Source organism: Chamaea fasciata, unplaced genomic scaffold (genome assembly GCF_029207755.1).
Source record: "Chamaea fasciata isolate MVZ Bird 193981 ecotype frontalis unplaced genomic scaffold, bChaFas1.0.hap1 SCAF_17, whole genome shotgun sequence".
NCBI classification, from domain to species: domain Eukaryota; kingdom Metazoa; phylum Chordata; class Aves; order Passeriformes; family Sylviidae; genus Chamaea; species Chamaea fasciata.
In genome coordinates this window covers 15329269-15355507 of record NW_027094102.1, presented here as the reverse complement: position 1 = coordinate 15355507, position 26239 = coordinate 15329269, and the positions used below count along the sequence as shown (strand labels likewise).

Below are 26239 nucleotides of genomic sequence, written 5' to 3'. Positions count from 1 at the left end.
GGATGCCAGGGGTCCCATTGCAGCCTGTGGGGCAGGCAGGGCTTCTGCTGTGTGCAGTCTCTGCCTCCTCCCGTCTTGGGTGTTGAGTGAGGCTCAGGGTGGGTGCTCATGCATCCCATCCCAAAGTGTCCAGTGAGGGAAGGACAGGCCCTCAGGCAGCTGCCTCCTCCAGCATCGCTGCCTGCCTGGCTCTGCATTGGTCTTGTCTGTCCCAAGCTCCAGCCAGTGGGCCCCGGCACCAACAAGTGACTGTGGCTGAAAGCGGGAGAAGGCTGAACTGGGGGATGGGTGTCCATCACAGAGCTGTGGCCAAGGGGGGCCCTGTCCTCAGCTGCTCTTCACCACCTTTCCTGTGGGGTCCGGCTTGGGGCTGTCAGTCTCTGAGAGGATCAGGTAAGAGCTGATGGCTTTCCGCAGGCCCTGGCTGATGGGAGAGTCCTCTGGTGGGGATGTGGTCTCTGAGAACAGGAAGGAGCTGCTCAAAAGCAGACAGCCCACAGCCCCTCAAGGGGCAGGTAGGGGAACACCAGCCCCTGTCCCAGCTGTCCCCACCTATCAGTGATTGGGAGACAGGGACTTTCCGAGTTCTGATAAGCCAGATTTATTGAGCATGCAAGGCATTTATAAAGGGTTTTTCTTGTATGGCACTTATACAGGGTTCTATTTTTGGTAACAATTTCTCATCGGTTATACATTCCTAATGACATAAGTTACTTGGTGATCCTTTAAAAGTTTCACAACATGTTTCTTGGTCACTTCTACCTCAGGGATCAGTGTCTCTCCCATGGTTTTTCTCGATCAGGCCTAAGATATCAGGCTGCTTTATCAGTTCCGTTGTACTCTGTCTTATCTCCAATACCCACCTCTCAATCTTGTCCCAGTGGAGCGATGGCTTCTTAACAGTGAGTGTTGTGGGGGCTGCGGCCGCCCTTGGCCCTTCCATGGAGCAGGGCTTGCTGAGGGGAGAGCAGAACCTGTCACTGAGCTCTGGGCAGGGAGCCGACAGCATCAACGGGGTGCATTCCCTGTCCCTCCAACCCGGGCGCCCCTGGGCAGGGGGGGCCAGCTGCCACCTTTTCCCCCTCCTTCCTTTCAGGGTGTGGGACATTTCCCCACACTGTTCAGGGTGCCAGGGGGCTGGCAGGGCATTACCAGAGTAGTGGTCCACCAAGTTGTGCAGGCTGGGGAAGGTGAGCCAGGGCAAGATGTATGACTGTCCATTGTCCAGCTGGTGGATGTGGTAGTGAGTCGCTGAGGCCCAGGCAGTGCAGGGAATAGCAGCCTGGCAGGTACAGGGCAAAGGGCACTTGGCTGGGCTGTCCCAGAGCCCTGTCCTGCTCAGCCCCACTGCCTGATGCACTCACACACCCTGCAGGGATTCAACCATCCTACGGAAGCGGCAGGCATCACCTTTCTCCCCATGGGCTTTGTGGCTGCAAACACCCCTGTGCCAGTCCCATGCCATAAGCACCTTCAAAACAATGTAGATGATAGGGAATGGCTGGGACAGTAACAGAGATGGGTCTGAGGGCTCTCACCCTGCCTGGTCTGGCTCTCCCATATGGAGATCAGGATCCACTGTGGTTGCCTGAACGGAGCAGCAGCTCCTCTGCCTTCTGCCGACTGCTGCCCGTGCACAGCCACCTGTGCAGACAGCACTGGCACAGCCTCTCCTGGCTGCCAGGAACACCCAGCCTCCCGGGGTCCATCCTGCCCCAACTGGGGCATGTCCTGGGGACACTCCAGCACGCCATGCCATCTCCCCAAGCCCCAGCACTGCTCAGGGCAGGACACCCTGGAGCAGTGGCCAGATTCTGTGGCCAGGTTCTGTGGTGGAGCCGTGTTCCTGGGGCCCTCCTTTGGACAGATTGTTCTTAGCATTTACCTGTGCCTGATCTTGGCCACACAGCTGCTGGGGATGTGGCACTCCTTGCCAGAAACCTCGGATGCCATCAGCCACCACTCCCCATCCCTGTGGGAAAGAGGGATGAGCCACCCTGAGGTGCTGAGGCTGCAGGATGGAGGGAAGAGACACACAGGATGGATGCCACCACCATAGCCTCACAGGCTGCACACTGGTCAGGAGCGCAGAGGCGTACTCAGAGAGGATGCGGAGACGCTCCCCCATCCTCAGGACAGTGGCCATCCCCATGCTGGAGGGCCAGTCACAGAGGGCCAGGGCCTGGAAGCCACTGGGGACTGCGGGAAAAGGAGAGAGCGCTCCGCATTCCCTTGGCAGCACCAGCCTGGAATCAGGCACGGGGTGTTGGATGAACTCCCAGCTGCTTGGGCACTCACCTGCCTGAGTGGGCAGTGGAAGTCGTGAGGTGTCAGCAGATGCTGCTGGGATACTGAGTGGCTTCTCACAGCTGGGCAGATTCCCCATCCTTGAGGTTCAGCCCTCAAGGGCCTTGGCCTGTGCTGCTGCTGTCTGGAAGGGATTTGGTTCTTGGGTCAGGATTCCTCACCCTGTGTCGCAGGGAGGGTACTGCTGCAGGGTGATGCCAGCACAGTCCAGGGCAGGGCTCTGTGCTTGAGCCTGGCAGGCAGTTCCCCAGGGAGAAATGGAGAAACTTTCAAGGAAACCACTGTCCCATCACCACCACTGTGTGTGTGGGAACTCCCCAGGACAAAGTGTCCGCAACCTCATGGTGGAGAGCCCTGAGCCAGGCCGACTCCTTAAGTGCTGCCATCCCACCCCAGCCCCATGTCCCCCAGAATGTGGGGCACCCATCCCAATGTCCCAAACTGCTGGTCCCCATGGAGATTGAGCAGCTGCGGGAACACCTCTTTCAGTTCCTTGGCCATGGAGAGCTGCCACCAGAGCTTTGTGTGATCCGGAACTGTCCCAGGCTAAGCCCTGTAGCAGATATGGACTATAATTGAATCACCCAGACTGAGCCACATTGCTGAGGCCTTTAGGCCTCAGCATTGAGGCCTGTAGGAGTTGTGGCACAGATAGAAGATCAGTGCCAAGAGTGTGTCGCATTTAGAAATTATCATTTAAGGTGTTAACAAGGGTCAAAGGGTTTTATAGTAGTTAGCAAGTATCGTAATTGGTGTGGACACAGTAGCTGCCTTAAACAGTTTATTAAACAATGAGTGTTTGCATTCTTCCCTGTGCCGTGTGCCAATTGGAATTCACCTGTAAGTGTAAACTATATCGAGTGTATAAAACCTGCCATCTTACACAGAATAAAGGAGAAACGTAGCAGTGATCATATTGATCGGACCTGCGTTTGCTCTGCCGACTTCCCTTCATTATCGGGGTTCCCCTGCGACTTCGAAGCCCCTCTCCTCCCCTGCCCTAACCCCTTCCTGCCTTCAGAAGTGAACTCTACTTACCTGCCCCTCACTGCTGGCACCATTGTTTGGGTACTCTCATGCCCAGGCAACCATTGGCCAGCTCTGCATGGAGGGGCCTCAGGGCACCTGAACCTGTTGGGGTCAGGACCCCCTTGAGCCTGCTCTGAGCTCAGCAGTGCTGTTTTGTGAGTGGTTGATAATGTTTGGGAGAAGATTCCTTTGCTCTTGGAAGTGCTGGTGCAGCCCCACTGTGTTTCTTGAGGATGTGGGGTGCAAAAGCATGGACAACAAAAGCATAACAGGTGTCTCAGGCTGCAGGAGGGGCCCAGGAGCCCTCTCTTCCCACCATCCTAGGCACACCTGGGGCAGCAGAAATGCACCATCTGGTGGGGAGGACTAAGGCTTCAGGCAAAGTGAGGCACAGCCACCTGGTATTCCAGGAGTTTAGATCAAATGATTGCTGTTTGGAGGAACAGGAGCCCCTGATGGCCCCAGTCCTGTGTCCTCCTCAGTGTTGTGACTAGCACAGCTTTGCTGTGGCTCCACCCTGAGCACCTCCAGGATGGACATCCCTCCCCACTGCTCGTCCCACAGTCCCCCATCCTTTGGCATTAAAACCAAGGAAAAATCCCAACATCAATCCTGAACCTTCCAGTTCTCAATCTTTGGCTGTTGCTCCTCACTGCGTCTTCAGGCACCAAGAAGAGTTTGACTCCATCCCTTCTGCCAAGGAACAAGTCCAAGTGTGATGGGGCAGGGGCTGGCCATGGCTCAGCACCAGGGCTGGTAGCAGCAGAGCACTTGCTCCGTGGATTTCTGGGTACTGCAGAGCCCTCCCCTCCGCCCCTGCCTTCCCCCAGCACTTGAGGCCCTGCAGCCCCCACACAAACCTCAGCCCATGGCTGTGAGTTGTGTTTCTCCGTGAGTGACCCCGAGCTTGGCTAAGACAGACTCACCCTGTGCTTCAGAAGGAGCCACCAATACAGGAATCTGGCATCTTGGGCTGAATATGCCACTGAATGAATTTGTCCCAAGGTTCTGAGCAACTGGGAATTCAGTCCTAAGGGTGAGCATAGGAAAATGCTGGCTCCATTTGCCTGCCCCTTCCACTGGGCATCCCAGTTCCTGAGAGCAAGGAGAGGTCAAGGAAATTCTATGAATTTGCAAGGTCTTACTCCAACCTCTGGGCTGCCCCTCAAGGGGTGGGAATGCATATTTGTGCTCTGCAGTCCCCAGCTCACACTCCAGCAACCAGTAGGGATCAGGATCCAAGGCCAGGGAAGGCTGTCCCTGGGAAGGCAGTGCGGAACTTCCCACCATGTCCAGGGGCCAGGTTTCTTTGGCAGTCTCCTGTCTCCTACAGATTTAAACTCCTGGTTTTGCTCATTCAATCAAAAACCACCACTACTTGTCCATTAACAAAACTGGCCAGTTTTCGTTAATCTCAACTTTCAACCAGTTTGCAATTCATGAAAACACTTTGTCTCATTTCTGCAATGACCTCCCCCAAGGTCTCAGTCAGTCAGGCTCCAGGGGGCTCTCCATGGGTTACAGTGACACCTGACAGTGGCGAGTGGAAGCTGCGTGTGGAAAGCAGCAGGTGAAGAACCAGGTGTTCCACGCCAGGCTGCTGCACATCACTTCCCTGTGCCCGGCTGCAGGGTGGATGTGCCAACAGACATCCCTGCTGCCCAAACTGCCCTCCGTCCTCTTGTGCTGTGACAGTGGTTAGCTCTGTGTCATGTTTGTGCAACACGCCAGTGCAGAGCACTGCTCCAGGGACTGCACGTGGCTCTGAGCACTGGCTGTTGGGATGTAGTTCTTGCCTGTGCTGCTGCTGTTTCCTTTCTGGATGTTTCTAGTTGGATTTTGGCAGAAGCCAGCTCTCCAATGCCCTTGGACAGCCTTCCGCCAGGGGCCATGGAGCCGCCAACCACATTATTCTGGTGCAGAGGTGCCCAGTCCTCTCCCTGCCCTGGAGACGAGTTTACTGCTTGCAGCAGGAGACACTGGGAGGACTGCTAAAACCCCAGGGGAGCAGGTCCTGCAGAAACACCAAGAGCACACAGCATAACAATGAAACTCAGTTATAGCTTTATTCAATAACCGGTACAAAGTTCCCCTCAGGCAGAGCCTCCCAGTCCCATTCCCTACCTGAAATGGAGCAGAACATGAGCATGACCCTGGGAGGAGTTGGCTCCCATTGGGTAAGGGCTGCTCAGCAGTGAGGAAAGGATGTTCTGCTTATCCATTGAGACTTGCAGCAGCCTGACCACTCATCCCTTTTCTCCCATTAACACCAGACCCTGGCCTGTAGCAGGCATCTGCTGTCCGCCCTTGGTGACCCAGCCAGGTGTGAAAAGGTTGCACAATTGTGAATTCCACAGACAGTACCTACTACCTGCACAGAGGTGTTCACTGCTCATCCTTCCTGACACATCCTTTTGACCCAGGAATATATGATTGCTGGCTGTCACATTCACTGGTGTTCCCTGCCTCCACATAACTGCACCCTGTGAGATCCTGCCTGGGGCAGCAGCAATGGGACACAGAGATGGCAGTACAGGAGTTTCTGAGACTTCCACCTGGCAAGAGGCACTGCTTCCCATTTCACAACCTGCTCAATATTAAAGATTCACCTGCGCCAGAGTAGAGCAGCAGCCATGTGTCACTGCATCCTGCCCTTCTGCTGGGGCAGCACAGGGTTGCAGAAGTGGTCTAGAGCCAGGGCTACTGAAGTTTAATCCCTTGTACTGGGTTAATAGTGCACCTTGTTAGTGTAGTTTACTGGTTAATTGCTTTGCTTTTTCAGGAGGCTCAGGTAAGAAATCACTCTGCTCCTTCTTAACACACACACAGGTAAGACCGAGACAATATTCCTGACCATTTGTCTTTCTCAGGCTGCATGGCATGTGAAACAGCCCAGGGGAGACACAGATCTTCCAGTGGGTTCTGTGTCCCCGGTACAGCTCCACACTGCATTGCCTGCTCCAGTGCCTGGAGTACGACATCCTCGTGGTCTTACTTTCCCACGTCCCACCAATGACATACCAACTGCACCACAAGGGTCCTTTAGCAGAAGCACAACTAGAAAGCAATTCTAAACCTCACAAAGCCACAGAAATTATATTTAAATAAAGAGGCGAGACAGTGGCTGTCATCTGGATTGATACACAGCACAGACAGGAAAAGGCATCAGCATGTGCAGTGATGGGACTTACTAAGACTGTGGAATGTCAACGTGTTTTAAAGAGACTCTGATGCCAAGGGGATACAGAAAAGATCAAAGTAATGTCAAGTACAACTACCAAGGAGGTGGCTGCTCGGATGGGCATGCACAGGTTAGAGAGAACAGTTAATGCCATGTCAGATGAAATGCTAAATTCTGAGTGGGTTCAGTGGGGTGAGTGGAGCTGGCTGAATCCAGAAGAGGGGTTCCTGCCTAACAGGATACTTCCATGGTTTGAGGTGCAGCCTGGAGGTCAATTCCTTCTGGGGTTCCAGCACTCCCTTCCCCATGGGTGCTGGCATGAGACCGGCTGCGGCTGCTCTCACCAGAGCCCACGCTGGAGGAGGAGTGGCTACGGGAACGCATCAACCGGGTCATGCTGGCTGCTGGCACTGCAAGAGAGAACAAATGTAGGACTCAGACAAGGAGGCAGCTCCTGGAGCCACGACCACAGTCACTCAGGTAGGTGTCACTGGGTAAGCACAGAAAGAGCTGTACCCTTTGGAAGAAAACTCCCTCTTTACTGCCAAAATTAAGTGTCTGCATGTCTAAAGCAAGATGTTTAAGGCCCAATTTCAAAAGGTCGAAGGTGAGCAAATGCCAGCAGTGTGACTGATCATCTGCAAGTGCAGCCACGGCCAGTGTCTGTGCAAACCAAGGCAGCTGTGGCATGGATGACCTTTTGAAAGTTAGTCTCATCACTCTAAAAAACCACACAGCTGAAGTCATGCAACAATCAACAAAATACAAATGAAAGGTGGAAACCCATAGCACACACGGTACAATGATCAGCCCACCCACAGCAGGACATGCTGAGACAGAGCAAAGCACCCGGAAAACAATTCCACTCAGCACACAGACTGGGGCTGAGGTGGATGCACGGTTGGAGGTACCTGACTCAGTGCTTAGGTGGCTGAGCTGCACATAAGGGACTGGAAACAACACGAAACAAGGAAAGGGATGAATACAGGAAAGAGCCAATTAGTTGCAGTGTGCGACTAGTGGCTGCACTACTCCTGGGACTCCCAGCTACCTTTCTTCATTCCCAGCTCATACACTGCACTGAAAGCTTCCAGGATTTGTAACAGCTGCTAATGAGCATCTCAGGGAAATGCCAAAGCTCACCTAAAAACCCATCAGATCTCTTCAATGCCTTTAGCTGAAAGTCACACTGTGCCTGGTGACATTAACTCCCCACTGCACACCCCACACCTGCTCAACCAGTGTTTCCCTAGTGTATACTGTGTAAATCCAGATACTGGACAGAAATTCGTGTCTTTGGGATGACAGCATCAGATTCCTGCTACAAGTCTCCTTCAAGGCCCTTACCTTCCACCTGCAGAGTCAGCAGAAGTACATCCCGCTGCCTCAGCCCCTGTACAGCAGGCACAGGAACAGCTGTTGGACAACTGGTTTCTGTATTTCTAGCAGTGCCCAGCTGTGTTTTGCTTCTACTTTGTTCTCCCAAGAGAACTGGCCACGCTCCACAGTGTCCCACAGTCTTGCCCATGAAAGCTGGGAAAACTATTCTGGGACCAGCTACTAATTCTGGAAGGAGAAAATTGGCCTGTCCTTCTCCAGTGCTGCATGTCCTATTGACAAGAGACCTGACCAGCAAAGTGTTGCTGAAGCCCTTGCGCTGACAACAGCACTCGCTGACTTTACTAACATCAGGAACGCAAGAGACATAAACATTGAAATACTCTCAGTGAAGCTGAGGGACCCTCCTCACACAGCATCTTCCTCTGCGGGATCAGGCTCCTTTCGCCAGCACTAGAGGTCATGACTGTCCTACATGTTTGTGTTATCTGCAGACCCCTCAGGAAAAGGACAGCTTCTGCTAAGCCCTGACCATGAGCTGGCAAAGCTGTGAGGAGACCACTGCAAGTGTCTCAGCTCTCACAGTGGCTGAGTGGTTAGCCAGTCACACAAACCAATCACTTCCCTAACTCCAGCTTTGGAAGGCTCATCATCCACAAAAGGGAACTCCTGGCCCCAGCAGGGAAGAAAGAGCTGCTGAAGCGCACTGAGAAGCCCTTCTCCTGATGTTCCTGAGTAGTAAAGCCCTTCTTGGAGATAAAGAAGTAAAAAGCCCTTCTCCTTCAATTCTTCAGGAACACCAAGGGCATGGAGCTGAGCAGCTGTTAGTCTGACACACTCAGGTGACAATGTCTTCTGCCGCCAAGCATGGAGAGGAAGTCATAGGGCAGAACGTGCACTGCTGCAAAGCACAGCTCTCTCTGGGCTCCCTGGGTGCCTCAGAAGTTACTCTGGAACCTGTTCTGCTGTTAAGAGAGATTTGTTCTGGAGTACTGCTTAACCCTGGTGAGTCTGAGAGAAACAGGAACATCTGAGGAGAAAGGGAGGATCTCTTATACCCAGACTAGTCACGGGGCTGCGCTGCTAACTCCTTCCCTTTTGGAGAATGTATGCACAGATTTGCTGCTCTTGGGAACACATTTTCTGGACTGGTGCAAAGACAGACTTAAAAGGTTTTAACAACACCAGCAACAAGAAAGGAGTCACATTAGGGAACAACACTAGTTTGCTAAGGCTTGTCCGCACACTAGCTGATTTTCCAGCATGGATGGATCTCCTGACAACCATACTAGCTCAGGGGTAGGGACACAGATGTCAGTGGGCTCAGATGGACCAGAAAGCTTGAGTTCCCTTCACGACAACCCTGCTCCAAACAACAAAGTTGTGTTTGCCACTTACTGTAGCCCATTCCCTGCACAAAGTACTTGAAAGCTTCAGTCAGCTTGCCAGGCTGTGGAAACAGAGAGGGTGGCTTTAGTGCGAAACAGAACAAAGGGCTCTGTACCACCCAATGCCATGGGAAAGCCAAGATGCGTCTCACCTGAACCACCTGGGGCAAGCCCCCGCAGTCAGCCATCTGCAACAGGAAACAAAAGGCAGGTTGAGCTGTCCTTCCCACCCAGGAGGACAACCCCAAACCACACTAGCACCACCCACCCACCAGGGCTGAGAGCAGCACACTGCAGTTTCCACCACCTCACCTCTACAGCCAGAGCAAGGCAAAGGTCCCCTTCATGGACCTGCTGCTGAGGAAACCCTGCACCTTGGAGGCCATGTCACCAAGTGATCTCAGGCCACACTCCAGAAGACCAGCACCTTCCCAGCCACTTCTCCCCCAGCCAGTCTGCCCAAACCTGTCACTTTGCACTTCATACTTCGCACTTCATACAGCCGCTGTCTGTCACGCTGCGGGGCCACAGGTGAGTATGGGAAGGACTAGTTCAAAGCCAGGAGAAAGGATGTTATTGCTGCAGAGAGCAGGGTGGAGGCAGGGCATCTCTGCTAACTCTCAAGGGTCTTCCCTGCCAGCTGAAGGGGGCCATAAAGCAGGGATTGGGGGTCTCCCTGAAAAACTCTTCCCTCTCAGCTCTCTCCATGAAGGAGAGAGCACAGCCCTGAATGACCGTCCACAAACTTCTCAAAGCCAATATATGGAAAGCAAAAACCTAAGTGGAGGTGAGCAAAAATAGTGTCTTTATGCAGGCCAGAATGATTATGGAGTGGCACTCGCCTTCAGAAGGGTAGTTTTTGTTGGGTCAAGACGTGAATTGCATTCAACCTAGAAAAGAGGAGAGGGACACGGTGTCACACAGAAAACTTGAAGACTCAGATGTAAAATGTGGGGTAGCTGGACCAGAAGCAGTGGCTGTCTTCAGCAATGGGAGCTTCTCTGGAGCCAAGAAGGACTGAGCAAGAAAGCAGAGATCATGTAGGAAGTGAACAATGAACAAAAGATCCGGGGAGGAATGACAGGTGTTCCATCTAAGGGATCTTGTGATGACAGGTTATGACTTCAACCGAAATCATCCCCTAGTTTTGGGATGCACTATAAAACCCTGAAGTACCTTCTGTGCTCTGACAGCAAGACTGGGAGGGAAGGAGACTTCTGTGCAATGCAGCATGAGGGAGGTCACTCAGTCTCTTGGCCAGACAAGGAGGCCACGACCACCTCTTCTCTCTAAGACTGCTGCAAAAAGGGAAATAGACAGGGGGTCTATAGGAAAAGCAACCTCAGCAGGAGAGGTTATCCTGGGCTGGGAATCTGGGCAGCCAGACAAGCATACTAAGGTGCAGAAGACCCTATCCCATACTGTGCTGTGGCCAGTAGGCAATAGGAATTTTCAAGGATAGTATCTGAGGAAAGTCAAAACTAGCAGACTTAATTTCAGACTTCCAGATCAAACAGACCAAGGCAACAGGCCATGGCCAGGAAATTCTCTCCATGCAATGGAGCACCCAATGCTCCTAGGTTCAAGTTACTGCTTCAGGGGACTCCTATACACTTCCACAGTTTTAGACTGTGTCTGCTTTTGTTCACAACCCCCTGGTCCCCCCACAATCCCTGGCTGAGAGGGAGGAGCAACATCCACCACAACCACACTACCCTGTGCCATGCCCCATTTATTGCTGTGCTGGGAGGGAAGTGGGTTATGGGCGTCTACAGAGGACAACAGCTCCTAAGCGCTGCCTTTCTGATGATGCAGTGCTCTAAGAGAGATCTACATGGCTCCCCTCCGCAAGAACTGGAGTAACATTCAGTTCTTTTTAATCCCCAGGGAGCCCCAGTGTAACAGAAAAACAACAGCAATTCGAGACTTGAACCAAACTGCAGGCAGCAGCCCGGCAGAGCCTAGGGAAGGACGCATGATCCCGAACAGGGTCCTCTGTATCGCCTGTTGAGCAGGGTGCTCTTTCAGATTCTGCCATTCTCACCTTGGAGTTGCCCTGAGGGCCATTCAGGCCCCCCGGGGCCTTGGCTCCCCCATGAGTAGCTGGAGGACTGAAAAAGAGTTTGGGATAAAGAGCCACTGTCTGTAAGTAATTCTGAGCAAGGTGAAAGCACTGCAGGGCTGCAGGTGACTTGTGAGGCTAATGTCACACGAGGAAAGAGTTCATGGATACATACCACTGCTTCCACAGCAGGTGAGTTGTCACCAACAACAAGCAAGGCAGGGCACCTGGTCAAAAGCCAGAACAGAGGTGTTACTCCAAGTGCATCAAAGGGGTTTCTGAGAAGGTTGAGCTCTGTGAACCAACACCCTCAAAAAAGGTTAACAAAAAAAAGCTCAGTAAAATCCCTGCCTGCCATCACACCTTGGCATTTTATTATACCAAAACATTCTCCAGGGCTTGCAGATGCACCCAGGCTGTCCCCTCCATGCACACCAAGTGCCCCTGCTGTTGCACACATGTGCCTCTGACCCTGCCTTCTGGAGAATCTCAATGTGTTCTTAATGAGACGACTTCCAGACACCTCTGCCCCGTCGCAGCTGACAGTCCTGTACCACAGCCTAACACTGTCCTGGACAGTCTTCCCAGTGCTTGGGCTTGGCGCAGTTCTTGCTGAGAAGCAACATCTTTTCTGCTGAAGAACCTGCACAGTCAGCAACTAAGATGGGTTGATTCAGACAACTTACTTGAGTGTTTTTGCAATCATTTCATTGACACCAACAACTGGTCTCTCAATTTCCAGGTCTTTACGACTGAAAGACAAAAGAGAACAATTCTCCATTAAATCTGCAGAGGAAACTGGTTATCATGGGGGCACACAAAATCCAACCGTGAATGCTGGCTCCAGCACCCAGGCTACTCTGTGCATCATGCCCTGAGCAGGAGCCCCAGCAGCCACTCCCAGAAAACAGGATCCGTCCTCTCATGGCATTGCTGTGTGCTCAGAGATGAGCTACTGAGGTCTGACAGGGTCTGGGGGCAGACACAAGGGCTAGGCTTTGCTCAGGGTAACAGCTGAAAACTAGGCTTAGGACAAAGGTTCCCCTGAAAGGATACCCAATAGGATAATACATATGGCAGCAAATCTGCTGAGCAGGGAAACTATGGGAGCTGTCTATCAGGCAAAAAGGTATCCTATACCTGTTGTATGAGGTGAGGAACAGCTGAAGGTTATCTTGGTTAATGTCCTGTGCAATATGAAGCCTGTATGTTTGGATCAAATCTAGATTTGCCTGCAGTTCCTCCTGTACAAAAGCAAAATAATTGAAAAACAGGAAACATAGTTTTTACAAGAAGCAATAGTCATAAAAATACCAAAGCATTAAAGAGTGCCCATACACATCATTCCCTGTGAATAGTGACACAGAGGGCAGCGACTCCAGACTGCAGAAGGATCCCAGAGACATGAGGTGTTTATTTGATGTGCTGGTACACACCATGCTTTGGTAATGTGACTACCCTTTACAACTGGCAGTGCACAAACTACTGCAACAGTACAGGTATCCTGAGATGGGATAAGTTCACTCCCAAGCCTCAGTAATGCTTACAGATACAAATCACTCTGCGTTAGGCAGGTCTTCCACTTATGCTTAATGTTTAAGAATCAAAATACGTAATAATACTAATAAATGAAACAAAGTAAAAAAATATGTAAGCTGTACGACTGTGACCAAAGGAAAGTTCAATTCCAGCACCCAGGTCTAAGAAGAAATTACATTCGGAGAGAGCCAGAGAGAGCAGGGAATGCAAGGAAGCACTATATACAATGAAGGGGCTTGACAGTGGGAAGGGAACAGGAAGTGCACAGGAGGAAGTGGTGCTGGAGAAGGAAGCATTCCTTTTAGTGCTGATGTGTTGTTGCAAGAAGACTCCAGGTCAGGGACTGATCTCCTGTGTTGCATATACAGTGTGCACAAGGCACTATCCCTGTAAGCCCAGTAAGACTGATGGTTGAGAAACAGTTAATCCCAAACAGAAGGCACTGCTGCATCCAAAGTTTTCAGGAGGGGCTGTTTTGCCTCTGCTGAAACTGAAGGGTAAGATGAAGAACAGAACGCAGCAGTTCAACATCTGGAAAAATACAAGATCCCACTGCCAGCTCCCAGCTGACCTGTGCTCTACCCACAGTCCAAAGGCTTCTATGCTGGCTCCAGAGAACTGGCTGCCACTTGTTTCTGTGGACAGTGTCCTGGGCACCACAAAGGAGTTCTCTCGCCAGTGCATGGCCTGGAGACAGCTAGGGCAAGAGTGAGGATGTGTGTGCCCCCCAGCATGCCAACCCTGATGTGAGCTTGATACACAGAGAAAATGGTACTACCTGGGACAACCCTTACCTGATGGACCAGAACTATTTGGGAACAGACACATACAGAAGTTTTAGCTCCATGTACAGTTGCACAGGCAACATTAGCATCTGCTGGGTACTTACATGGCCAAAATGATGTGCCAAGACAATATCCACTATGTTGGTTGTCCAGCCTGAAAACTGAAGAGTAACCATGAATGAGGAAAGTGCAGTTTCATCACATGTTGCAAAACAGCTACTCAGAGTAAAGAGAACAATGAAGAAACTATTCAAATTATGTAGGCAGCAAATGTCTGAAGCTTGGGATGGACATGCAAAGCTTCAAAGAAATTGTGTATACATAACACAGCTCTACAAAAACCTTAAATAACTTCAAGGGGCCAGAATAAGAGAATAATTAAGAGATCCATTCAATATCAATCAATTGAAGCCTGCAAGCAGAAGTACTAAATCAGAGGAAAGCTGAGTGATCCAAGCAGCTTATCTGCATTTCTCATTCACATGATTACACCCACCCCTGCTCCTATGGCAGAGGCCATACTATACCCAGACTAAGAACACAGCAGGGACAGAGATTTTTAAGTATTTCAAAACAGAAAAAAATTTCTAAAAATAGAAATTTTCACTGGAAATGGAAAAATTCCTGTATTCTGTCCTTTTTATTTACTCTTCACACTGTTCATTAGGTGCTGTGGAGAATACATATGTGGGAAAGCAGAATCTCACCTTGGATGCTGCCCAGTCAAACCATCCCTTTGCACATGGATCAACATTAATAAGAACAAGTCCCTCCACCAGGTCAGGGTGGCTGAGCTGTAGAGAGAGAGCAGAAGCACACTCAGAAGGACGATTCAGCCCACACAGTGGTCAACAACTGGTGCAGCAGCTGAAAAGCTTCTTGCAAAGGGTGCAAGACCAAGTAAAATGCAGACAAAATAGGGAGCTACTCTGTGCCAGGCAGCCAGTGGCTCCCAGAAAGCCCAGACTCAATTCAGTGGCACTTGTGGCACTGAGGTGCTCTACAGCACCTATAGCCTCAGCAGTTCCTTCTGGTGACCTGTGTACCTGGCACAGCTGCTCAGGCCCTGTGTGTTACAGGATGTGAGCAGCAACCTTCTCCGCTCCAATCCAGCACCTCTGTGAGGAAACTGAACAAGCTCCTGTGCCTGGAGAGCACCTCCTTCTCCTCAAGGAACAGGCAGTCTTCCCAGTTGAGATGGGGCAAATGGCAGGGGAATTAGTGCTGAGGCCCCCAAGCCCCTGCAGAATGGAAAGCTTGAGCTACAGGGGCACCTGCTCCTCAGACAGCACCCCTGCTGCTCCCCGCCTGCAGTCATCCCTTCCCCTGCTCCATCCAGCAACCCAAACCCCTCCAGTGAACCTTGGGCTGTACCTGGGCAGCACGGGTATGCAGCACTTACGAGCTGCTCATACCCACTGACATGCTTGCAAACACAAACACAGAAATGAGAGGCAACCAGCCTCTGCTGAGTTCTGGGCTCACTCCAAGGCAGCTCTCCTGCTCTACAGCACTGATGTGAAGGAGAAGGAAACATCTCTGTCCCCTGCAGGCAACTGCCCACAGCACAGGGAGTGTGGCAAGAGCCTTGTGGCACTTTGCTGAGGACCAAGGCTGATTTGCACAAACTCCTCTTTAGCAAGGCTGAAAACTACCCAAGATACAGAAGGCATGGAACAGTGAAACACCAGTGCCTCACACTGCCACAGACCAATCCTGAGTGTAGGGAATGTTAGGAATGGAAAATAGAGAACTTTGTGTAAGGAGGGGCAGCTGCCTAGCACAGTGGGTTGAAGAAATTATAGTACCCTAAACACCTGGCAACTCTCCACACTCAACAACCTGAAGCAAATTTTACTGAAAATGTCAGATTTCTGCGGTTTTTTAACACTAACTCTGAAAGACTCAGGCAAAGTCCTGGGCTGCTAAATGATACCCACTGATTTCACAAGAACACTACAGTAGAGAGAAATTCATAAGCAGATACTGAAATAGAGGCAGCTCTCTTGTGTAAGGGGGGAGCAAAATCTGCTTCCTTCCAGTGACAAAGCACATTCCTCATCATCACCAGCTTGCAACACGTCACCACATCAATTCTTTAGTGCCACAAACAGTGCACACAGCACAGTAACACAGCTGGTCACTGTGAAGACTCAAGACTGGCCATTCCTAGCACTCAGGATGGCCTCTGCTGACTCAGAGGCATCACATTACAATCTTTCCATGCCTGGCACAGCTTCAGAGTAACCCTGACTGCTCCAACATAACCATCTGGATGGAGGCAGCTCTCCCATGGCTCCCTGCAGCCCTGTTGTAATTACTGAATGCTACTTTGCCTGTGCCCCAGTCAGTCTGATCAGCGATGACCACAGCCCACGTGAGTCACAAGTAGTGAAGAGATACTTACCGCACACCTGCTGAGGACATAAGCGCCAGCTCCTAGGCCAATCCCAATGAAGCTTTTCAGGCTGAAATAGAGGCATTTCACAGTCAGCACGACTAACCTAGCTCAGCTGAAGCATCCCTAGAGGCAAAACCTTTCCCCTTTGCATCCAACCGTGCACTTATGGTTTATTTTCAAAACAAAGCAGCAATGATGCAGCAGCCATAAATCGCCTCGTAGCAGACAGTGACCCCAGCACAGAACTAGACAGGGTCACACTGGCTGGGAGATGCTTGTGCCTCTTAGGACACCGCAGTGAGCATATCAGTAACGGCAAGCAGAGACAGAAGTAGGTGCTGGAATAGTGGTATTCAGTTGGCTCACCCCGTTTTCTTTCAGAGACTTACTTCAGGTGTGTCAGAACAGCAGGTAACATTTCAGCCAGTTCATCCATACTGGGATACTGGTACCTGAAAAGCAAGAGAGTACCTCCAAATACAGCCTGACAGAGGTTACCTTCCAGTTCCACTCAGCGTAGGAGGGACAAGGAATATCTGGCAGATATGTGCACAGGTTATTAATGTGCAACCATATTGCATGTTTCAGCTGACTGTGTGGGTCCCATCCCTCAGAGCAAGACTAACACAGAGCTGTGGTCTTTTGGGCAGTCAGACTTCTGTGGCAGGATGGACAGATGAAATGCCAGCTCGACTGCAGTGTGCTGGATTCATGTTCAAGTCAGAAAGGTGGTACCAGGCTCAGAACTTGTGAGGGCTTTACCCATGTCTTAGTAATTGGAAAGTTTGCTGAATGCCCTTTGGGAAACTTCCTCATCTTGCCAGTTCCTCTACTGCTGACACCTGCTTACCACTACACTCAGCCTGGCAGTCCCAGCTGGCTTAAACTGGTGCTGCCTCAGTCCAGACTGAACAACATGGGTGTCTGCAGAGCTCTTACCCAGATGGGAATGGGGGTGCTCCTTCCTGTTGGCCTGGTGCATCCACATGGCACACAGCAAAATGATGGGTGATCTCTTGCATGTCTTCGAAATTAAAGAATGCGTTAAAACAGGATTTGTCTGCAACAACAACAACAAGAAATTAGACACTTCCTTAAGTTTTACTGCACCCTCCAAACACCATGGCACACACCTGCAGGAGCTCAAGTCCCCACTGAGCCCACAGGGCAGTGGGTCCTGGATGGTGTATGTGCTGTGCCTCAAAACTGCAAAGCAGCAGTGAGTCTCAGCAATGGAACTGCCGTGACTGGAGGGCAGGCAGACAAACAGCAGTCAGCCTGCAATGCCCCGGAAAGCAGGGCCTTGCAGCACGTGGGTTCTCAAAGCACTCACAGAGGAGCAACTGAGTGAATGTAACAGTACATTTTGGGTGGGAAGACATGTCAAAAGAGCAACTGAGCACACCAGAACACTACACTGCTGCTGCAGCCATGTAGAAGGGACTTGTTCACCTGCCCAGCAGCCAGGGAATGGATGCCCTATCACACTGTGCAGCAAGTCAGCAAGAGCACGACGGTGCTAGAGCACTGTTGGGTGGATGTTTTACCACCTTTCCACCTTGGCCCCACCTTTCAAGGGCTGTTGGAATGGACAGGGGCATGCCACATGCCCTCCCTCCTGCAGACCTTTATCTTTTCACCCTGGAATGACTTCATCTCAGCTCCATGCCAGGTGTACTACTCCCCATGCTCAAAAGCAAATACCACGAACAATCACTTTTTCAGGGTCCTGGCAATGCAAGGGCTTACGGTTGAGGCCAATGTCATGGTATGTGAGGATGACGGGTCTGTTCCCCTTGGGTGTGCCCCGCATGGTGACATGAACCACTCCGAAAGCTGTCTCAATGTCATGTTCCTGCAGAGAGAGAGAAGGAGCCCCAGTGTTACATGTGCTGCCTGCACAGGGAACCCTAAATGAGGGCCAGCAGCAAGGGCCTCATTCCCACTTTAACACTGCTCTCCTATCCACAGCACAGCTCTTGAAATCACAGAATGGTTTGGGTTGCAAGGGACCTTAAACACCATCTCATTCCACCCCCGGTCATGTGCAGGGATACTTTCCTGATACTATATCAGGTTGCCCCAAGACCCATCCAACCTGGTCAGTTCACAACACTGTCAAATCTCTCTACCCAATCACTGTGTCCAACCACTGCCCAAAGCAGCCTGCTTTTGTACAGATGTAGAAACGGTCTGGGGCTGCATCTTCTCATGATCAGGATCTCTGGGATAACTATGGACCTTGGGAAAGCAGTGGAAATGTCAGGAAAGCTGGGTACAGAACATCACCTGTAGGTCCCTTCTCTCATCTACAGAAATCAATGGAGGGACCGGCTCTTATGGAAACTGTAAAAAGCACCAATTATTTTCTTGATATCAAGAAAGTATCTGCTTAGGAAAAAGCCTCATGGTTCAGCTTGAAGATGGGACATTACAACCTCAAAAATATGTTTTACTAGTTTACATTAAGTATATGAAATATTTGTTTTTAAACAGTAATTTTGAACGACCTGAAAGTCATTAAATCAAATACAGGACTGGTGAGAATACCTGGCTTGCAGCACACCAGAAATCAACCTCACCCCACTTTCTGGGTACTCTGAGGGCTGATTGTGGGGCAGACTGATTTAGTTCTTGTAGCGCAAGACCCTCCTTCCCCCAGCTGTGCTTCTTTTTAAGGACTCCAAAGCCTCTCTCTCTCTCCTTGCGCCCAGGAGTGTGGCAACAGGAGGATGCTGGCCCAGCCAAATCACATGAGGTAGCCTGAAACCTTCTCGAGCTTGCCTTGGAAGGATGACAAGACACACCTGGCTTTCCTTGTCCTCAAAATGGGGCTGGATTTTGCCTGCAGGCAGCTGTTACGTTGCGCATGTGCAGAAGCTGGAGTATTTACCTACAAAGCAGCAGAGACCCATCTGCAGATGACACTACCTTACCTGAGGCTCACCTGGCTCCCTTTTCCTTAGGAGGAGACTGGGGATAGGAAAGGGCTTGTCTGTGTGCAAAGCGAGCATGTGTCCACGAGGCAAGAATTCCTGTCCTCACAACAAGGCTGCACAAGGTAGCCCAGGGTGCAGTCTCTGCTTCCTCAACCTCCACAAACCTTCAGGCTCTGCCCCTTGCCCACGTCTCAGCTCTCAGGGCTGCTCTGCTGAGCTGAGCAAAGCTCTGTCCTGTACTTCTGAAGGATGTGCTGTGCAGCCACAGCACTGGACACTAGTTTAGTGCTCTCCAAGCCTGCAAGTGTTAATGAGTCCTTTCCATAAAGTGGCCGGTTTTGGAGAAGGTGACTGGCAGTGCAGGTGGCTGGAAGGGTGAAACACAGCAAACTCAATGGAGAGCGTAGCAAGTGCCAAAGTGACCAGAGCCTGAGACCCTCGCTTTTACATCCCTAAGCCCCTCAGGGCTGGACTAAGGACTGCCACTAAGAGCAGGTCTGTACCAGCTCTGGCACTTGCTGGGCTCTTCCATAAGCAACTTGAACTCATTGAGTGGGCACGAAAATATCCAGTGGTGGCTTTTCTCTGTTTTGGTTTTTGGTTTGGTTTTGTTCTGTTTTATTTTTTTAATTAATCTTGCTTTGTTAGACTGCTGCCAGGTCAGTGAGTTAAGAAGTTCGCAGAGAGGTCTGGCAAATGCTGGTTCTGGCTCAGAGCCCAAGGGGAGTGCATGGGGGGGCAGAAGGAATAACCTTGCCCAGAGCACAGGATTACTTAAACTGACTCATGGGTTGTGATAAATATTTTAAGATTAATTCGTGTTTTTTTCTTTTTATATTGCTTTATAAGCCTATGTAATAGTGGTTTGAGAGTTAGTTCGTGTTTTACTGTATAACATTCTCAAGCCTAAGGAATGCGGGGTTCCAGGAAGACATTCCTCAGCCAAGCGCTCAGCACCCCATATCCATCATCCCAATCTCATCAAGGACATACATCTCAATACCTGGTTCCAGGAAACCAATACCTGGTTCCAGGAAACTCAGACATAAGCTTATGTCTCCCCGGAAAAACTATTCACCGAACTTGCAACCAGAAAAGAAACCAGACGAATATGAATCAAGGACCATATACACAAAGAAATGATGAAGTAATCGGTTGCACAAGCCCAAAAACTGTATAAAAACAGGCCCTGCACACTCCGAATTTGTGAACCAGAGGGGGATTCTGTGCCATAGGGGCAGGATCTGCGGTTCACCCAGTGCCGATTCCCGGGATCGGAACTGTACTTTGGTTGTGGTTTTATCGGGGTTTTCCTATTTGGAAATTATTAATAATTTTTTATCAATATTTTATTCTACGGATCTGGCTAATAATTTATAACACAGGTCATGAAGCAGGGACATCTGCAGGGGGCAGGGAGGGTCTACAGGCACCAGCAAAAGGTCAACTATCAAACAGAAGCACAAACACTAAACTGAGGAAACAATAAGAAAAGCACAGAAAGCAACAAAAGAGCTGATGATACTGAAATATGTCTGCAACATAGTTTTTTCTGTAATGACATTTGAACTTACTGCTAAGGTCACACATGCTTTTACTAGGTAAGCTACAGGACAAGGTACTAGAAAAAGAAACACCCATTTCCCTTCAGAGCCTCTATCCAAGCATCTCACCGTGTTTCACACTGCGGCATCCTGCATTTTTGTTTTCCAAAGCTGAGCTTGGATCTCAGTTCTCAAGTGGGGAAGGAAAAGTTTCCTTCAGCTAACGATCAGTTCCTGGTCTTCTGCTTACTCTGACTTCGCAGACTGTGTAAAGAGATTTGAGGGACAGGGGACTACCCTGATACTCCTTTAGTCAGACTGGTGACTCAAATACAGGGAAGGTAGAGTTGTTGGAAGTTAGGACTTATTTTTTTTTTCCCCCTTTCTCTCAGGGAATTTTATCCTATTTGTTGCCCAAGAGATGATAATGACCAGTACTTAAGAGAGACAAAAGAAGTGGCCAGGGTGGGGGGAAAGGTGCAGCTGGCTGCAGCCTCTTAGCCAGGGGCTTTTCTCTTGGGAAGGGCAGAAGTACCCTGACGGTTTTGGCCGGGGGATGAGGGGCTGGGCTCAGCTCCTCGCTCACCCTCTCGGGCTCTCGGGATCTGAAGGGAACGGTCAAGTTGCTGCTGCCGCAGGGAGAATTCGCTGCCAGTGTGGAGTCCAGCCCAGCGCCGCTTCCTCCTTACCCTGGGTGAACCTCTGCTCGTAAGAGCAGCCGATGGATTGGGACCTTATTCACACCCGATCTGACTGGAAAGGACCCTCAGCATCTACTCGGGTGGCTCAGGGAAAAACACGGCGCCGCGAACCCTTCCCCCTTTCCGGAGGGAGCATCTCCCCAGCTGCGTGCAGCAGCTGCTTACAGAAACGCGGCTGCCGCTGCCCAGCCCCGCTGCTCCCTGCCGCTGCCTCCGGCTTTTCGTTATAGTCCGACCCCGTGTCCGCCCGCCTCCCGCGGCTCCTCCGAACGCTGTGGAATTTTCTCTTACAGTTTATTCGACACCCCAGGTGTGCCCGCCTCTGCCGTTCCAGCCTGCTGCTCCAAGGTTCCCGCTACAGCTCCTTTCATTGTCCAGAGGTGCACCGGGAGCGGCAGCTTCCCGCGAGTTTCCAAAGGAAGCCCCTTGTCCATCCCTTCCGCCAGCCCGCCCGCCCGCCGTTACCGTGTGGAGAGAGCGGCCGAGCTCGCGGCACAGCGCCCCCTGCAGCCGCGGGGGAATCATCGCACCCGCCCTGCCCGGCCGGGAGCCACCAGCGCCCCTGCCGGCCGTGCCCGGAACTGCACCAAAGGGGAAGGTGCCTGCGGCCGGGAGACGGCTGGCACTGGGTCTCTGGGTCTGTTTGTTGTTGTTTGTTTGCCTTGTTACACACACACACACATATAAAGAACTGCTATTCCTTTTCCCAGAGCTTTGCCTGAAAGCCCTGTAATTTCAAAGTTACAATAATTCAGAGGGAAGGGGGTCATATTCTCTATTCCAAGGGAGGTTCCCGTCTTCCTTGGCAGACACCTGTCTTTTGAGCCAGGACAACATCTGAACATGGCAGCAACATAAGCAATTCCATCTTTAACAAATCTCAGCAAACAGCACTTAAAAATATAAGATGCTAAATCTGCAAACTTCTTACTCTGCCCTGTACAGCATCAATGGCTCAGGCTGGGAGCGCTTAAGGCCACTTCTTATTTCTCCTGTTAGTTCCATGGCAAGGTGGAAATCCTCCTTCTGGGAAGCAGCTACTCTTCTCTGCTCTGAATAAAGTGTATTACTTTTTAAAGCCCTTTTCCAAGGCTTTCTCATGTCTACAAAGGGAGCAGCAGCCACTACAACTAGATAAGGGTTTCTACCTTTACTTTTTAAACTGCACATCGGGTATCATGCTGATCTCTTTTTCAAGATTATCTGGAGAAATAAGACTGAGTTTTACCCCCAGCTTCCCTACTGGTAATTCTATGACAGTTTTTCCAGCGATCATTATTTTCTCTGAAACTTTCCCTGGAGTTTGAGGGCTTTTATCTCAATCTCTCATTGCAAAGGACACAATCATTTTCAGATGCTACACAATTAGAGCACACGTGACTCCCCATCATCTGTTTGTCTCCACAACAACTCTCCCATGTAGCAAAGCCACAGGCCAGCAGGAGATAGAGCTCTTAAACCAGAGCTTAGGTATTATGCTTTAGATGACAACAACAGTCTCTACACTTACACAATACAACTGCTACCTTGAACTGCCCCCCAAAACTTATTACTTAGTTACATTATTACTGGTGTATTACTCTCTCAAATGCAGAGCAGAATAACCTACTTACAGTGGGTACCAGAGCACTCAATGAGAGAACAGGAACTTTGCAGGTTGCACCCTCTATCCCTGACAAACACACTTTCTGCATGCCTTTCTTGTAGACACCATTCACAGCTGCCTAGTGAGATGTCCTGCCTGTGTCACACCGCATCAATGCTTCTGTAACTGCCATCCAGTTCCAAAACATAATTCTGGCATGTTCTCTCCTGGTTATTTGCCCTTTGCATGTGTAGAAGTGTTGTGCTGGAAAGTAACAGACACTTCCAGACTGGCACACTTGGTTTCCTTCTGCTCTCTGCTGGGGCCAGCAATGACACACTGTATCATGGTAGTTTGAAAAGAGATTCAAGGGTTGTTACCTTGCAGGTGTCTAATTCCAGCTATGATCTGAAGGCTTATCTGAACTAGTGCTGGGAAGCAGTGATAGGAGAAGGCAGGTGGAAAATATGTGGCCAGGAGACAGCCAGACTTTTACAAACCTGCAGTTTTCAAAATAAGGGAGATAAACGCAGGAGAAGCTCATGATTAACAGGTTGTGTTTTGAAGAGCTGGATAAAATTCAATTTTCACTTAGGGACTGAAAACTTTATCAGAAGTTTTTCTGAAGATAATTTTATCTTTTGCCTTTATTGGCATAGTAGGTAAAAATAAACAGCAGCTGGGGGCACAGCCCATGCCACACTTGCTGCTGGGACATAGTGCTGAGGCTGGGCAGGCAGCTGCCATTGATCCACTCAGCAAAGCTGGGAACCACAGCTTCAAACACCAGCAATGCCTGGAAGTCAGGAATGAGAAGAGCAATGATGGAACAGAAGGTATGGAGACTAACCGGAGCTGTAGCCTGTTGGGCTGACTTCAGGAGCGTGTGCTTGTGGAAAATGGAACAGTGATATAAGTTCTCAAACACTTGCATCTTGTAACAGTTTCCCATAACTTTCCCAGCCTCCAACAATCTGTAGGTCAAATGAGACTTCCTTAACTGGAGGTGTGGTCTTCAACTTTCTGAGGATGGGACTGCAACCCCCAAACATTTATGCCTTTGGTACCAGTATCCCCGTGACCAGAGCAGCTGAACCTTATTAATGCGTGGACTAAAGAACCACGTAATTCCCCATGTTTTATCTTCTGATTTTACAAGAGATCTGGCCCTTGGTTTGGAAGCTGGGGAGCAACTGACCCCATTTCCATACTCCCCAGAAGAGACACCCTAACAGCTCATGACCCTCACATGCCCCTTTCTGGGCTGATGTGCTTGGGACTATCCAGCGAGCCCTGGTACATCAGCTGACCCTGACCATACTGCTGTCCTCCAGAACCACCTCAGGGAGCTCTGTCCTTGCTGAGCCAAGGGGTCTGGCAGGATGTCAAATGCGTGCAGGCACATGTTGTGGATGCACAAAGCAGCACAATGGAGTTGTTTGTTCTCTGTTCCTGATGAACAAGGATTGACTTCCTTTGCTGAAAGCCGCAAGTCCGGTGCTGACATTGTCACTCATCCCTTGCAATGTTAAGGTCTTATGCCTCTGGGTTATCATCAGCCCTGAGCCCATGCTTTCATTTTCCACTCTAGAAAGGTTTGACTCAATGTGTAGCACACTTTCTTTACCCAAAGGCAGGTAAGTTTAGTCACTGCACCTTCCATCACTTTTTCCATACCACTAAAAAGTATATTTAAGCAGCACAGGTCCCAGTACAGATCTCCAGAGTGCTCCTTAAGTGATCTCGACTGTGAAAACAAACGCTAGGTTTTTTTAATCATTAAATTTTATCCATTAGTGGACTTCTCCCCTGACTGCATGTCCTCCTACGCCCCTTAAGAGATCCATCTTAAGACTCCTTTTGGTCGTGTCTCTTGGAAATCCAAGTAGGCTACATTGACAATTCTCTTTATTATATCACTACTGACTGTTTTGAAGAATTCTAACAGCTCTGCAGAGCAGGACTTCTTCCATTTAAAAACTTACATCACCCTTTCCTAATATTTATCAGTCTAATTGATCCACTACATAGTGCTAATTTCATCAGTTTGTCTGGTATAGCTGGTCAGTGAATTTCCAGAACTCCTCTGAATTCTGATCTGTCTTATAAAATGTCTGACACATGAATCACTGGGCACCATGGCAGCTTCAACAGGGGAGCATAACCTCTCACTTAACACCTCAACTATTTAATCTTTAAACTTATTTAAAACTCCTGGGTTGATACTTACGGTTCTGGCAACCTGCTACAAATGCATAAATATTACTTTTGTAGAGCCTCTGCAGCAGACACTGTGGGTTATGGCAGGGTCTGCGCGGACTCCCCACAAAGAGCATTCCAGCACAGTACTCTCTGCGAGTTGCTCTGTGCCAAGCTTACATGCAAAAAAAAATCTGTTAAGTTTTTCTGCTATGACTAGCCCTAAGCCTTTCTTCCATGTTCCATTTTGACAGATCTGAAACAGGACAGTTGGGTTTTTCCCCTCTGCAAATCATCTCTCCTCTTTGATTCTCTCAAATCAAATTCTCTCATCTTTGCAAAACCCCCCTTCCTGCCTTGTTCTGTTCATATATTTAATATGCTAGAGTCAATAACCTCTTCCATTTTCTCTATCTTTTAAAAAAATGCTTTGTTTACAATGGCCTCTCTGCCCTTCTGTTAGTCATGCTGGCTTTCTGGCACCATTCCTTGTCTCTGCGGTGATGGATGGTGGGTATTTGCTCTCTGCCCAGTTTATGATCAACAATCTTCTCTGGTTCTGTGCAGGCTTTGTTCTGAACTTTGAGTGCAAAAGTAGTGAAGTTTTCTATGATTTGCTGTTTTTTTCCTTTTCCCCAGGGATGTTGATCTGGAATACATTATGGTTCCCACTGCAGAGCAGCTCTTGGAAGGCATGGAATACACTTGTCTGCCCTCAGAATCATATCAGTGATGGCTTCTCACACTCTGGGGCTCCTGCTGCTTGCTGCACAGAAGTTTGTGGCTAAAATGCAGTGTTGCTACTATGTAAGGGATGCAACTTAGATTGGCTGACTTGATGATGAAGTGCCACTGGAAAGAGTGGCACACCTTCTCCTGTCCCTCTGCCCTGCCCCGTGTCCAATGAGCTGATGGACTTACGGAAATCTTTAAGCAGGAGTGCAGGGCTGGGTTCACTGTCCTATGAGTTTTGCTATCATCTCTAAGGTGCCAGCTCCTGCAAAGTTCTGTTCTCAGTCAAAGAGCCCTCGACTTCAGAAGTGTGTACGAACCATAGTGGCTCAGATACTGGAAGGTGATACAACACAACCAAACAGAAGCTTTAAAATATCTGAGATCAAACTCAAACAAGAACTGCTGGAAGGCATTCCTTGCTGGGCATTTGCCAGCAGAAGGTCAAATAAGGCTCGGACATTATTCTATTTGTCCTTAACACTTCTGAATGCTTCTCAAACTAAAGA

General features: G+C 49.9%; 2 protein-coding genes across 4 annotated transcripts in view; both read right to left on the bottom strand.

Annotated features, from left to right (window-relative positions):
- Nucleotides 1–327: 327 nt before the first annotated feature.
- SLA2 (Src like adaptor 2) lies at nt 328–2386 on the bottom strand. Its single transcript, XM_066199324.1, is given in 9 exon segments — nt 328–475; nt 864–987; nt 1153–1268; nt 1270–1282; nt 1539–1569; nt 1572–1644; nt 1886–1972; nt 2100–2199; nt 2299–2386. Coding segments are annotated over 9 exon segments (780 nt in total).
- A 2991-nt stretch (nt 2387–5377) lies between these two features.
- NDRG3 (NDRG family member 3) overlaps nt 5378–26239 on the bottom strand; it is a 68359-nt gene continuing 47497 nt past the window's right edge. The window contains exons 4-17 of one of the 3 annotated variants that reach the window (XM_066198691.1): nt 17780–17885; nt 16970–17090; nt 16420–16482; nt 16037–16097; nt 14337–14423; nt 13734–13790; nt 12446–12549; nt 11992–12057; nt 11481–11532; nt 10086–10133; nt 9396–9431; nt 9254–9305; nt 7429–7467; nt 5378–6927 (exon numbers count right to left, since the gene is read on the bottom strand). In XM_066198691.1, the coding sequence (XP_066054788.1) occupies nt 6749–6927; nt 7429–7467; nt 9254–9305; nt 9396–9431; nt 10086–10133; nt 11481–11532; nt 11992–12057; nt 12446–12549; nt 13734–13790; nt 14337–14423; nt 16037–16097; nt 16420–16482; nt 16970–17090; nt 17780–17885 (1071 nt within the window). In that variant the 3' untranslated portion in view covers nt 5378–6748. Of the gene's footprint in view, nt 6928–7428; nt 7468–9253; nt 9432–10085; nt 10134–11480; nt 11533–11991; nt 12058–12445; nt 12550–13733; nt 13791–14336; nt 14424–16036; nt 16098–16419; nt 16483–16969; nt 17091–17779; nt 17886–26239 lie in introns of all 3 variants that reach the window. The other 2 variants (XM_066198690.1, XM_066198692.1) reach the window with 2 other exon arrangements.